At 43.5% G+C, this 15,856-nt stretch overlaps 1 protein-coding gene across 1 annotated transcript in view; it reads left to right on the plus strand.

Moving 5' to 3' along the window:
- LOC124619319 (protein turtle-like) overlaps positions 1-15,856 on the plus strand; it is a 906,568-nt gene that overhangs the window by 631,104 nt on the left and 259,608 nt on the right. The window contains exon 4 of the mRNA XM_047145628.1: positions 121-272. Coding sequence (XP_047001584.1) covers positions 167-272 — 106 coding nt within the window. The 5' untranslated portion in view covers positions 121-166. The remainder of the gene's footprint in view (positions 1-120; positions 273-15,856) is intronic.

A 15,856-nucleotide genomic window follows, 5' to 3' on the forward strand; every position in this document is an offset into this window, starting at 1 on the left:
TTCTGTAAAAAAAAATAGCTAACGATAGTGATAACATACATGGTATAAACGCAGCAGCAGCAACCACTTCGTCGCTGACGCGCGCGTTTGCTGACGCCAGCCTGGTGTTCTGTGTTGCAGGTGATGGTCTCGCCGGCGCTCTAACAGTGACTATGGAAACAGAGGGATGGGCATGCGCGTGGACCGAGTGGTCACGTGGTGTCGCCAGGCTGTGACCTTGCTGCTGTCGCTCGCCGCATCGCACTTCAGCCTACTCCTACTCGCGCCCTTAGGTGAGTCACTCTACAACAACTCTTAGCCAAACAGGTACACCTGGGACATTGCGAGCTGATACCGCTCCTTGTAGATCCTTGCTATCACTACAGATTTAGTTCTCCTGGACCATTGGCATATGTGTACTTCCAGCTGACATTACATTTTTCACCGCAGCAAACTAAGACAGAACTAGTGCTCTCAGATCCAGTAAACAGCAAATAAGAACTTCAGAATTGCAGGTTTAAAACGTCGGCAGGGCAAAGACCTAAATGTCGGAACACAAAAGACGGATGTACGTTTTCAGTCATTAGGGAAGCATTTTCTTATAATACACTAGCTTAGTAACTAGGTTTGCCGGGGTATATTTATTTATTCCAGTCTTCTATGAGTCCAGCTCCCTCTCTGTTCCCATCTGTTGTGTACATAGTTCCGCGCAGTCAGCGCGTACACAACTTTCCCACTAGAGCACGCCCCGCTAAGCACAACAGCGCAGGCGCAGCGCTCGTCCGTCTCCGCACTACGAGATGGTGCTGCCATAGAGACAGACCAAATTCTGCTTCCGCCGATCCGCGTATTAATATGTAATGCAGCCAATGAGATTGCTGCTAACGTAGAACGTTTTCTCCTTGCGGATCACACTCACGCAGTGATACATGAACCCGCGAGGTATTATAACGAGTGTACAGACCTCCTATTAGTCAGTCTGCATTTGTCTGCACCAGTCTGTACAAGTCTACATTCGTCTGTACCAGTCTAAAGTCAAGTTTCAGTCTGCGCCTAATAAGATTATCATATTCCTGTACATAGCCATGAAGATAAATGTACAGACACTTTTGTCAAGCATCAGAGATATATGTGAGAATAAGATTAACATACCCATACCAAAGAAACTTCAGATTGTCAATTGTAAATAGCATCCAGAACCAAGTTAAGTAATTTTTATGCTTGTTATCATTTTAATAAATGTGTGTGAAAATTAATCAAGTTCTGTTTAAAGTTGGTCACTGTCAATCTGCTACTCTAAGCGTGCAAGTGGCATTTCTATCGTTTGACCTAACGGCAGAAGATAAACACGCCACGATAAGACCACAAGACATATTGCTGACACCCGCCTACTTCGTTAGAGCGACATATCAAATAATCTGATGGTGCGTCTACTGAAGGTCTTACAGTATGCACACCACACCACACCATCTTATCCTTACCCCCCTTCTCTGTCAATCTCCACCATCCCATCTGTCCGCCTCTTCCACCCCTTCTCTCTGTCAGTCTCCATCTATGCCTCTCACTCTCCATCTCCTCCTCCACCTTTTTTTTTACCCTCTCCCTCTCTCCATCTGCTCCTCCCCCTTCTATCCTCCTACTCCTTCCCTCTCTGTGCATCTCCTCCCCCCTTAATTCCATCTCCTCCTCCTCCTCCATTTCTTTGTGCTTCTCCACCACCCCATTCTCTCTCTCCATCTCCTCCTCCCTCCTCTATACACCTACCTCTTCCTCCTCCTTGTCTCTGCCCATCTTCTCCTCTCCCCACTCGTGCATTTCACATATATTCAACATATTTCACCCGTATTTGTACACATATCGCACTGGTATTTCTAACGATCTTCGCCCTGCATTCGTTTTCACGCAGCTCAATGTTTATGACGTCATATCTCCTGAACTGTGTATCGTACACTGATTTAATTTTCCTTGTACATTCAGTGGTATAAGTGGTTACAGTCCGCAAAATGTGTTATCAACAGAGTTTGTATTAAAGAAATAATAAATTTAAACGTCATGCGTGATGCGGCAGTTTTTCACGCATCCCATTGTTTATGACTGTATCTCTCCTGAACTGTGTGTCGTGCAATGATACAATTTTTCTGGTACATTCAGTGGTATATGTGGACACTGTCTGCAAATTGTGTTGCGAACACCATTAGTAGTAAAAAAGTAATAAATTATAACGTCATGTTCCATGTGCCAGTTTTAGTGCATGAACAGCGAAAAAGTAGTTAGCGACAAAGTTCTTTCCTTTTAACATTTTCAGGGAGTTTTCAGTTCCGATAAGTTTGGTAAAGGTTTGCTCTCGTTCCCATGTATTGCATGAATAAACTATGTGTGCTCGCGCGTCGTGAGTTACACTGCTTTTTTCCCCAAACCCCAGCCATTTTATGGATGGGTGGTTCTTACCCTCACAGCGATTGTTTCCAGATGGCAAGGGATATGTGTAACAAGTTTGGCTTAAATCAGTCCTGTGGTTTAGGAGGAGATGTGGAACTTACATGCAAATATAGATACATACATTTTTGCGACCCGCCCCAGCTTCACAGGGAATGAGCTAAGTATCTACAGCCGGACGATCTTTCTAGCATAGCGGTAATAAGTTATATACACAAATCCTGCTCGTGCATGAGTCTGTCTATTAGTGGAAACCGTATCAAAATCCCTGCAATAGTACTTTAGATTAGCCTGAAGATCAGACAGAAAAGCGCGGCCATGGACTTTAAATTAAACTTGTCTATAAATATTGTGAACAAAATTGGTGCACTGGTACAATTGTACTAAAAAATGCTGTTATTTTCATAAAAATATCAACTTCAGGTGGGTAATGAAAAATATTTTGCAGGAAATAAAACTGGAGTTTTCACTAATCTCCCTGACATCTACGACCCATAAGCTTGGCTAACACGAAAAAGAGCGAAATTAAAAAAAACACGCACAGTAAAGAATTGTAAGCTTTTCTAACGACTGTTTAAAATGTAGTGTGAGTCGGTGTTTAGGTTTGCTAGGCGCGGGGTAGCCGCGCCGTCGGGGACGCGTTGCCACAGTTCGCGTGGCTCCCCTAACGAAGGTTCGAGTCCTCCCTCGGGCATGGGTGTGCGTGTGTTGTCCTTAGCGTAAATTAGTTTAAGTTAGATTGAGTAGTGTGTAAGCCTAGGGACCGATGACCTCAGCAATTTCGTCCCATAGGAACTTACCTCAAATTTCCATTTAGGCTTGTTAGTGTAGTTACATAAAATATGTAATTATAATTTAGCTTCATTCAAATTCTTTGTATTCGCTGCGTTTCGAAAGACAGAAATATTCTGTAAATCACTTACCAGTTGAGTTGCCAGATTAATTTGACAAAATCACCGAACACTGCCTGGCGGAAGCATTTTCTGAGCTAAGGGCTGGCGATGAACACAGCAAAACACTTGGTAAACATTAAAAATTATATTCCTTATTCCTAGTTATGGCTTTCGACAACTTTTTATTGCCTTCAACTTCTTTGGTAAAAATCGTTGCATGTTGAAAACTTCAGACTGCAACGAATACATATGCCTGCTTTTATCGTATCGAAACTCAATTTGCTTCTAGCGTCAGGCCATAATTGATCAAGTGACTGAAGACTCTTTTTCACATAGGCATTGCTGCATTGAACTGCCTTTACCATTTTGACTTTTTTATGCTGGGTGTTTCTTCTCCGTTTAAAACATCGTCCGCGAAAACGAGTTTGTGGGTGAAGAAGTTTGACTTTGTAATTGTTCCAAAATTTTACTTAGCATACGGATCTCTTCGCATAAGCTATCATGATCAATGTCTTCTACAATACCCCCCCCCCCCCCACCTGTGATGTTTGTCGTTTTTTATAGGTTAGATAGCCATACTAGATACTATACACAGTAAAGTCAAAACGCAAGTGTTCCACTCTGAGATTCCACTGCCTAACGGGTGCGCGCTGGAGAATGGCGGGCTCGGGCGGTGACAGCTGAATGCAGAGAAAGAAAGAGACGGACGGAGATCGTTCAAGGTCATGAACGCAGCACGCGTCGGCTGGCAACAGCTCACCAAATTTTTATGTTTTGATTTCGCCTATCAATAAATAAATTAGTATTGCGAATGGAATTCTAAAAATACCGGACCACACATACTTCGGCACTAAACACCGAACACGAGGCTGAAATATCGAACAGTCCTGTAAAAAGCCAAAGACCTGGCAAACACCAGTCGTGCACGTGCCTCAAACGTTTTGTTTCTAAAACGAAAGCACGAAACGAACAAGTGGGTGAACGCGAGGGGTGCTCACCGCCACGGAATGAAAGTACGAGGAGGATTCAATACGTAATGCAACACATTTTTTTCTGAAAGTAGGTTGGTTTTATTCAGATTCCACTACACCATATTATTCCCCACTGTCTTGGCCACAATGTGCAAAGTGACAACCTCACTCCACCTTACGCGGAGGGCATGTATGCCCACATAGTACCACTTTACGGATCAACGACGGAACCACCGTCTTACTGCACCAATAATATTTCCATCATCCACGTACTGCTTCCCGCGGAGTGCCTCCTTCATAGGGCCAAACAGATGGAAGTCGGAAGGTGCCAGATCCGGACTGTAGCTGGGCAGAGGAAGAACAGTCCAATGAAGTTTTGTGAGCTCCTCTTGGCAGTACAGACTTCCGTTGTCATGGAGGACAAAATCGTTTGCATTTTTTGTGGCGACACACACACAAAGTCGTTTTTTCAGTTTCCTGAAAGTAGCACAATACACTTCAGAGTTGATCGTGCACCATGAGGGAGAACATCGAACACTGTACTGTATCAGGGTTACCACCATCAGCGCGTCCACAAACCCAACTGGGATCTTCTCTATGCCCCACCACTTTTGAAGTAAATGAGCATTTCTGAATTTTTAGCAGTGCACAATAGTCAACACATTTGGGGCCCCACATAACGCCTATACGGAAAGGATGATGACATCCCTAAAGTCGGGGCATCCTGCGGATTCGGGACACCTGGCAACGCTAGGGACACAGGTAAGAGTTTTCAACCCATTCCTCTCTCCACCCTACAATACTTCTCCAGCTCTCGCTATATGTAGAAGGCATATTTTAGCAGTCGGAAATTTGATTGAAACATCGGAAATTACTGAACTGAGGACGAACTAGTTACAAGCAGGTGACAAGCGAATTTTCAGAACTGGGGCTGTGTGCCTATCGCGATCCCATTTCCCAGTTACGATCTTTAATATCTTTTGAAGCACTGTTCATAGTAATTTGACAGCAACAACAACACTCAGTGGTATTAGGCTTTAGGCCTGCTCAGACTGGTGCCGATAAGGCAGTACGAGAAGCGATCTATGATCGTGGGACATCTGATCAGCATGCCGCCAATCCCTCGAGCTTTTGTTGCCCGTAGGTGAATCGTGATTGCGCTGCTGCTTTTTAAATCGTGCAGCTCCTCATTTAGCCTCAAGAGGCTGAGTGGCTCCCTTTCCAGATCTCCCTATACCAGAAAAAATCTAGGTAGGTATCGTGAGTCAAACCTGCGTCATTCCACACCAAAGCCAACGACACTAACCGTATCTCCATCTTCTTTCTTTCTGTTTCTTCGTCGTTTTGCTTCAGCAGTTCCGCGCGGGTGTCGCAGGACACTTCTCAAATTCCGTCTTTGAAACCTTCACTCCACTTTTGTATTACAGAGGAGCCGACGCCCTGACCGAACACACTGGGCTATGGTGACAGCCACCATTCCTCTACAGAGGTGGTCTTGACTGTAATTTAATAGATAATATAATGTCATGGGATAAAATCACTGTTAATTAGATAACAAATTCAACCTAACAATATTTCACTCCACACTCACACTCGTTATTTTCTGTACAAAACTATTTTTACTCTGGTTGATGGTGACAAAGTATTTTGGGCGCACAACAGCATGGTATTCACCGCTTTTTCTTCGATTAGTGTAGTTCTGCAAATTACTGAATCTTAAATCAACCCCACTTAGGAGAATTACTTTTCTTTCTCACCCGTGTGCACTTATTAATTTCAGTCATTTCAGTCTAATGCAACTATCTTCATAACTCCTCTTCCTATGAATTCTAAGAAATACGCATAAATTTTTTATATTACCCTTGGACATCCTGCTTCCCGTCGATATTTACCTCGCTTCTAATTATCACAATATTCAATATAATTTCATTTCAGTCAAGATTCTCTACAGTTGCCCTCGCACCACGCTTGCATACTCGACTCTAGACTCCAAATCTATATTTTTGGAAACGCACGCGCTCAACTCGTAAAATCTCGCATTGTCGACTCGAAAATGGTGAACTGAACTCTGTCTCGGAAAGCATTTGGCACTCCAGGTGATACGGTATCCTCATAAGCCTTTACGCATCCCAGCGATGGTGCGTTGACGGTTTTGCATCGCTGGCGTATGTGATGCTAACGGGGACTGCCAACTCAAGAGTTCCCAAAACACACACACACACACACACACACACACACACACACACACACACACACATACACATACATACGGGAAACTGCGTGGCCAGATCTGCTTGTGTGTGCCTTTGCATGATGATACATTTGTCTCAGCCCAAGAAGTGCTGGTAGACATTTCTCCTTTATACATGAGGCATAACACAATCGTATCACAAACAAACGACATTCAGTTGCGATTTCTGACGGAGAAACCCGCTTCGTGTTCTTTCCTCGTATACAGAATGCAGGTGGCGTTACCTCTACCTTTTTTACTGAAATGCTAATCAGTTGCATATCCAAGCATGTGGTACGCCTCCTGCCAATCTTAAGTTTGTTGCACGCCACCTTCATGGGCACTTTGCGTGTCCAGTGTCGACTAGCAACCGTTCCTGTTGCTGAGGTCACACTCAGCACTGCGCACTTTGCCATGGCTCAGGACACCCATCTACCAAGTGAGCCAGGCAGTCACCAAGAACTTGGCAAATACCATCTCAGTATCTTCTCTACGGATGGGTGAAGGTTCATGTCGTACAGGCTATGTCGCGGACCTCGTTTTAACAGTTCGAATGTACAAAACTCCAGTAGACTAACATGACACTCGACGGCATCCTGACGTAAGAGAATAAGAGAAATTCCCCTTTTCTGCCCCCAATTTCCTAATAAAAACCAAGTTCTCCAAGTGGTATGATACGGCTCTTTGTCAATGTGTACACACAAATGCCTTTAGATAGTTTCTCTACAAACTAGGGAAGGGTGTGCGGCACACTGAAATAAGTAGTGACAAAAAACAGTAAGATGAATTGTGTATACGTGTATGAATTAACCATATTTGTCGCCGACTTCCTCCCTTTTTCCAGTCCCCGTGGAAAACCATCCGAGATTATCGGTAAACGTCGATACACGCATCGATAGTCACAGATGAATATGTAACCATCCAAATCTTATCACAGCTCGGACAGGAAATTTAGGTTTGGTAGTCATTCAGCTCAACTCTGAAAAGTCTCTTTTGTGGAGCTTCTACACTCGGTCTTGAGTTTAACAGTGTGCTACGAGATCAGATGATGAACGCATCCACCATGTGCACACTACATATGAATACTTTGACCGACGGCGCGGCCAACAGTGGACTGGGACGAATCTAATCTCTAATACATGTTGACCTGATTTTCTCTCCGGAATGCTAGTGGCCAGATTCAACGATAAACTTCAGGAGACAGTTTCACTGTTAACACAGAAATAATTACATTTATTGGTGAACGTTCTGAAGCAGGCTTAATTCATAGTTGACTGACCAACATAGCTTTGGAAATGACCAATTCGGGTCGTTAAGCCGTATCAATGAAACTGTTGTACTATACAGGGTGGAGAAAAATTGTGTTACGGAAATTTAACCCTGGATAGCTGATGCCAGTAGGAACCAAAATTACTATTGTTGTGTAGGTAGACAACGCACCATTTTTAAATTACGGAAACTTGGCGCCACGCGCTCCGATTGGCCGCAGAATTGCCCTGTTGCCGGATGCTCTGGACAACGCATGACCGCGAATGCTTTGCCTGCCGGAGATCGCGATATATCCAAGGTGGCTAAATCGCAGGTGACGTGTGTGTGATCCGAAGCGAAGCTTACGTGTGAATGCCTCTGACGTGAGGTGAAGACAAACAGCAAGACCTATTCGAAACGTGTGCGACCACGCTGGGGAAGTACGAGGCGAGGGACGTTTGTATGTCTGAACCGACAATCATAGCGCTGCCCACCAATCGACGAACAACAGGGCAATCCAACGGCCAATCGGAGCCTACGGCACCAAGTTTCCGTAGTTCAAAAATGCTACGTTCCCGACCTACACAACATTAGCAATTTTGGTTCCACTGGCATCAGCTATTCAGGGTTAAAATTTCGTGACACAATTTTTCTCCACACTGCATAGCTACGCGGAGACGTACGTGGAAAAGCACTCTTCCTAATAGTGTCCAACTTGAAACCGTTCCACTGGCGCAAAAAGAGCATTTTGCTGTCACTAACTTGGACTCCATGTTTCTTAATGGCTCAGGTTTTACGGTATCCAAAATCACATAGGGAGAAGAATCGTCGTTAAATCTGTTAGATACAGACCATTCGGCCTTCTGTACTTCAGAAAAACCAAACTGGTTTATTCCTATGAGCCTTTATAGTTAAGAGCCTGTCCCATAATTTTAGGATCAGGATTGTACAGGTTGTAGACGATTTTTAACTTTTTGATTCGAGACAGAAAACTAATGGTACGAAATAACCATTTGGCTTTTTATCGAGATGAACATCTTACACTTTATAGCAAAAATTAATACACACTGAAACCGTCAAAGTGTCGACCGACATTCTCAGAGCAAGCATGGATAATACGTTGACAGAATATAACTATGGGTTCAGTATCATTTGACTCCGTCGATTTCATATAGCGATGGGCAAAAACATGGAAACACCACGAGAAATACATACCTGAGCACAAATTCAGATGCAGGTTACGCTGTTGTATTTGACCACGAACGGCACTTGCACAATGTACGTTGCAAACATCAGTCGTGGTTACAACAGCGTTCTGTGTAGTTGTGAGTGCATCTGTCGGACATTAACGGATTCCAACGTGGCCAAATTGTTGGTGCTTGTATGATAGGTACTTTAGTAGCCAAGGCAGCCGAAGTGTTTGGTGTATCAAGAGGCACCGTATCGAAAATTTATACCGCATATAGGGAAAGCGCGAAAACATTATCCTCTGAGCCACAACGAGGGCGAAAATGCGTGTTGGGTGATCGTGACAGACGATTATCGAAGAGAATTGTAACGAAAAATAGGACAACAGCGGCAAAAGTCACTGCAGAAGTGAATGTCCCACTCACCAACCCCGTCAGCACCAAAACAACAATAAGGGAGAGCTTCATAAACTGTAAATTGCAGAGCTGGAATTCCAGAACCACTCGTCAGTGAGGCAAATGCGTGAAGCCCTAAAATCTGGATTATGGAGCAATGGAAGAAGGTAATTTGGTCCGGTGAATGTTATTTCACTCAGTGTCCAACCTCTGGTAGAATTTACGTACATCCGAAGAGTGAGACAACAGTGGGAGATCCGGTGGTAATACGGCCAGCGAAATCGTGGTATTCCATAGGCGCTGAGGTTACTCTGCGAGTCGCATTACTGTCAAGGATTATGTGACGATTTTGGCTGATCAAATTCATCCCACGGTCCAATGTTTGTTACCTAATGGTAACGCTGTATGCCAAGATGAGAGTGGCTGTTCACACAGCTCGCGGTTTTGTGAGCTCGAGTGTGAATTGTTGCATCTGCCCTGGCCACCGCTGTCGCCAGATCTCAGTGTTATTGACGATTTGTAGGCTATTTTGCAAAGAAGGATGAACGATGGCTTCCACTTCCATCACCGTTCCTTAACTTATCACTATTTCTCAGGAAGAACGGTATAAAATTCCCTTGAAAACGATACAGAATACGTATTTATCCATTGCGAGACAACTGGAGGCTGTTTTGAATGTCAACGTGTTTCCTACGCCGCATTAGGCTTGATAAAGTATTGTGTTCTTCGTGTTTCCATTTTTTCCACCGCTTGTACATTATTTTCGTAGGTATCTAGTTTCTATTCAACCAGTACGCTCTATGCTTTCATGGGCTAGTTGACAGATGCGTATTGGTAACTCTCCTTCCACATGATCTATCACCACGTTAAGTTTTACTGTGTGAAGAAATCCTTGGCTCTCTGGATACTAGGACATTCTGCTGTACCGCAGTTATATTGCACATCTGTAAGTTTCCTTGGCGAGGAGTTCTCCATCCTCGAGAAGTAATCACGAATATTTTATAGAGCTATATTTCCCGGTGGATACATCATAGAAGATTATTGTTTTTCAAGGTGGCGACACCAATATCTACGTGAAAGAGAGGTTTTTTTTTATTGCTCTGAGCACTATGGGACTCAACATCTGAGGTCATGAGTCCCCTAGAACTACTTAAACCTAACTAACCTAAGGACATCACACACATCCATGCCCGAGGCAGGATTCGAACCTGCGACCGTAGCGGTCGTGCTGTTCCAGACTGAAGCACCTAGAACAGCTCGGTCACAACGCGCGGCAGACAGTTTTTGTTATGAAACATATGTATTTTATAAACGGATTCCTCAACTGCACTGATCCTTGAAGATCTCACACCGAATGTTTGCTAACTACCACAAAATACACAGTTTAAAATCCTCTGTCGTCTGTAGAATTTTGATTGTATATTATATTTTCGCGTATCATGGAGATATGGCGAGGAATTGAAAAGGTACCTGTCTAACAAAATGAAACTCCCAAAAAATTTTATAAATTAATGATGTAGTGAGTATTTTTCATGCAGGAAATCTGATAAAAAATCACGAAAATTTCAGTTCTGATAGTTGAAAAACTTTTCTTCAGAAGGATTTCTCCGCAAAGCATAATGAAAGCGCCATATTTCCCAACGGTCGATTGGTGTGTCTTTTTCATGGTTTGCATTCTATACCTTACTGAAGATTTTTGCAATGAGACCGTGAGCCTCTTGTGATGACAATCTGTACATCGGATGGGGACATCAAGGTTGTCTAAAAATGAAACACCTACCGCCGTCCGTTAGATGTTATTTATTATATTACAACCAGTTTCGCTGACTCAGTACGAAACTGCAGGCTTGTATGCACAAACAGTAATGATAGCATCATCATAATTTAATTATTTTATGTTATAATTATTTGATATATTAAATATGTAACTATATAAAATATAATTATATAACAGTATAATTAACTTAATGACATTTAATACATTGCAATACAATAAAATAACATCAAAACGGCGGCTGTAGGTGTTTCATTTTATTATGTAAGCGAACGGCCGAAGTCCCACAGACCATCAGTCGCAAGGATGGACATACAGGCTTGTCTGTCCCGCGGGTAATACTCGAGAAGTAGGCTACTGGCCGCCAACGGGTGTAAGCCTCTGCTTTCGTTGACTTTAAACGATCACACACTCTAACACCAAACTGCAGAAGTACTCATCACATTGAACCAGTCACTACCAATGTAATGCTGATTCATAATTAAAAAGCCAAAGCGCCTGTGGATGCCTTACGTTGTTACTGTAAGTGTACTGCGTGTAATAATTCAGTATTTTTAGAGAATTGTGCCAGAGGCCTTGCTGCAGTGGTAGCACCGGTTCCCGTCAGATCATCGAAGCTAAGCGCTGTCTGGCTTGGATAGCACTTGGGTGGGTAACCGTCCGACTCTACTTAGCGCTGTTAACTAGCAGGGTGCACTCAGCCCTTGTGAGGCCAATTGAGGAGATACTCGATCGAGAAGCAGTGGCTCCGGTCACGAAAACTGACAACGGCCTGCAGAGCAGTGTCCTGACATACCCCTCCGCATCCAGTGACGCCTATCAGCTGAGGATGACACGGTGGTCGGTCGGTACCGTTGGGCCTTCCAAGGCCTATTCTGACTGAGTTTATAGAGTATTGTACAAGAGTAGCTACCACCAGAGAAAGGAAGGATATCATCGACGTGCCTTGAGAGATATCCATTTGTTGTGTTGACAGCTAAATGTAAATGTGTATGATCCCACTTGTGGTCACCAAATGTAAACGGGCACTTCTGACACCAATTGTAAATGTATACAGGGTTTGGGAAAAGGGGGGTGCGGCGGTTGTTACATATGCCTCGTGACGAAAGGGTTCAGGTGGTCGAGTCGTCAGGATTAAGAGTGGGCATCCAGGGCTCCCGTTAAATGACGGAACAGGAAATTAGGTACAATGACGAGAATATATTTCAATGTACGGTGTACAAGGGGCGCGTCGAGGGTCGGAAGTTACCAGGTTTAGGTCAGTCTAGGAGGTCGAAGAATTAATTGAAGTGGGCAACGAAAGGGGGAGCAGTTCATGTTAACTTAAGTTGGTGGCCGGGCGTGAAAAGCACAGCTAGAGGCTCTGCCTTCCGAAAAGAGTCTGTTCTGCTCGAGGTCTGGATTACAATAGAGAGAAGCAAGTGTGTTCTGCACCGCAGGACGCTCCGGCGTCCACACACGTGATCGTTATCCCGCGCACGCTATTGGCGAAAATCAATGGCGTGAATTCGCTAGCAGTTTCAGCAGAGGACTCAGGGCGTATCCTGTCGGCAGCTTTAACTGGACAGAACCGCCGGTTTTGAAAGACAAGCGACTTGTGTCACGTAGACACGGCGTGAATTACTCTGGGAGAAAAATTGTAAAGATTTCACTGGGCCTTTGAAATAAATTTCTCAAACCAATTCCCTAAAATATTCCTTGCTGGCTGCTACCCTGTCCCAGGACCACTTTCTCATATTCTCGGAAGCATGTGCTTCGCCTTGAGTACGGTTGAAATCGAGTAGTTAAACTATGTTTTTGTTGCCTTCAGAATTATTGTTGGATATTGCTGAGAAGTAAGTAGCTTGGTTTCGGGCAATTGAGACTAACAACAAAATTTTGCTGTGTAAAATTTCAGATGCTTCAGGCGCAGCCTGCAGCTTTGCAGATAGTACTGAGCCTAGAGCTTCTATCAGTTTTAGCATAGCTGATAGTAATTAGCATCAACAGAGATCGAAGTGGAAGAAACAAGCGAGGCGAGCTGTTAGTTTAGGAATATAGTTTACCTCTGAAGCTGAGGGTGGACAACTGCAACCAAATAACCTACGTGGTACCGAAGATCAATGCTAAGGACAAAAAAGGGTGATAATGTTTACGTGTAACATAGAAAGTGGTACAATTTTATGCGTGTTCTGCACGCAGCTGTTAAACTTCAAGTTATATGTGAAACGCCACATCCTCTGCCGTTAAGACATACTTCCGTTTCTACTGCCGGTTACACTGTTCGAACGTTCTTAGGTGATAAGTGCCTTGAACCTGGTGGAATCGTTTGATACACATGATAAAAACTTCGTGATAGAATACCAACAGGTTTAAACGTCTCTGCAGAATAATGAGGAAGAGCCAAGCTGAAATGAACACCTGTTCAATTAATGTAACCAGTAATACAAGGTGGAAGTCAAGGTATTTCTTCTCCGCAGGTGAGGTGGGGTTTTAGATATACCTTGCAATTGTACATTGATGTGTCTACTTCGCTGATGGTCGGCATTCTGACCCGTTACAACAATAACTATTAGCATTGACTCTGGTTACAACATTACTGAATTTCTTACAATTGTAATAACTAAACAGTCGCAGCGCATTGCCTTTGCTCTTTAGCCAAGCATATAGCCTGAAATTTAACAGGCCCTTTTGTTGAAACCACCGAGCTCTTCCATCTTCAGGCAAGGGTTTCATTTAGGGCACAAAGTAACACCAAAATTTCCTGAGAAAAATACTTCTAATTTTGTGGGAAACAGAGCGGCGCGACCGAATTACAGCGGATTATTTATGTCAGAACTGCGTGTTGCCAGCCGTAGAATAATTACCCATTCACAAAGGGATTTACTAGACGCTGCAATTCCGATACCCCGACCTGATCACGCAAACCTTCTTCTACCGTTACAGCTGTCTGTTTGCTGAAAACATTCCGAAAATAGCAAGTGTACCAAGTGCAGAAGATCTATATCACAATTACGACAGTAGATTGTGAATTAAAGCCTGGAAAATATTGGTACCTTGAAAGAGAGAGAGAGAGGCTTTCCTGTCAGTAGACACAGACACTAGCAGTCACTTTTTATGCTTATTCGCAATACCGGAGACACCCAGTAACCCAGACAGTGTGTTCTTTCATTATGGTAAAAGTGGTCACGGTGCCCTCAGACGTCATCTCATCAATTATGCCAGTAACTGTTTTGTAGATATCGCCCCTTCTTCTAGCTGATAAATTGTATGTCTCAACAAATTCACGGTTTGCGTAACTCTCACAACTTACATCCGATCAGCAGCATCTTTGTTTTTTCTAAGTACATTCGTACTCTGCGAATGACTACGAAATGCATGGCAGAGGGTGCGTCCTATTGTACGAGTTATCTGAGATATTTCTCGTTCCATCCACGTATGAAGGGCGGGAAGAATGATTGTTTGAACGCCTCTATGCGTACTGTAATTATTCTAATCTGTTCCTCAGCATCTCTATGGGAGCAATATGTAGGGATTTGTAGTAAATACCTACAGTTGTCATTCAAAGCCGGGTCTTCAAACTTTGTAAGTAGGTTTCCTCGCGATAGTTTCCGTCTGTCTTCAAGAGTCTGCCAATTCACTTCTTTGAACATCTCTGTGACAGACCCCCGCAGGCCAGACAAAAAAAATGGTTCAAATGGCTCTGAGCACTATGGGACTTAATTTCTGAGGTCATCAATCCCCTAGAACTTAGAACTACTTAAACCTAACTAACCTAAGGACATCACACACATCCATGCCCGAGGCAGGATTCGAACCTACGACCGTAGCAGTCGCGCGGCTCCAGACTGTAGCGTCTAGAGCCGCTCGGCCAATCCGGCCGGCACAGGCCAGACAACTTGTGACCATTCGTGCTGCCATTCCCTATACACGTTCAACATCCCCTGTTAATCCTACTTCGTATGGGCCCCACACACATGTGCAGTATTCTAGGATGGGTCGACGATTGATCTGTAAGCAATCTTCTTTATAGACTGATTGCATTTCCCTTGTGTTCTACTAATAAACCCTAGTCTACCACCTACTTTACCCACGAGTGAACCTGCGTGATCGTCTCATTTCATGTGCCTACAAAGTGTTACACCTAGGTATTTGTATGAGCCACAGTTGTAACTCACATCATAGTTATTGGGTACTACATTTTTTCGTTCTGTGAAGTGCAGAATTTCACGTTTCTGAACATTTAAATCAAGTTGCCAATGTCTGTATCTCTTTGAAATCTTATTAAGATGTGACTGAATACTTGTGCAGTTTTTTTCAGACTGTTCTTAATTAGAGATAACTGCACCATCCGCGAAAAGTCTGAGATTACTGTTAATATTGTTCGCAAGGTCATTAACATAAATATCTCTGCATCTGTCGATGACTCTCCATCCAAGATAACTTGTTGCGTCCACCATACCAAGAAATCATCAGTCCAGTCCTTAATTTTACAGAATTCACTCTATACAATCGTACTTTTGATAATAAGCGTAGGTGTGGTACTGAATGAAATGCTTTTTGGAAATCGAGAAAAACTGCATTACTGCATCTATCTGAGCACCTTGATCCCTAATTTTCAGTATGTCATGCGAGAAAAGTGAGAGTTGGGTTTCACATGATCGAAATCCGTGATGGTTGGCATAGAAGAGGTCCTTGTGTTCGAGATACCTCATTAAGCTTATTACCAAGACAGCATTTCTGGTACTATCGTTTGGCTCACC

Source organism: Schistocerca americana, chromosome 6 (genome assembly GCF_021461395.2).
Source record: "Schistocerca americana isolate TAMUIC-IGC-003095 chromosome 6, iqSchAmer2.1, whole genome shotgun sequence".
In the NCBI taxonomy this organism is placed as follows: domain Eukaryota; kingdom Metazoa; phylum Arthropoda; class Insecta; order Orthoptera; family Acrididae; genus Schistocerca; species Schistocerca americana.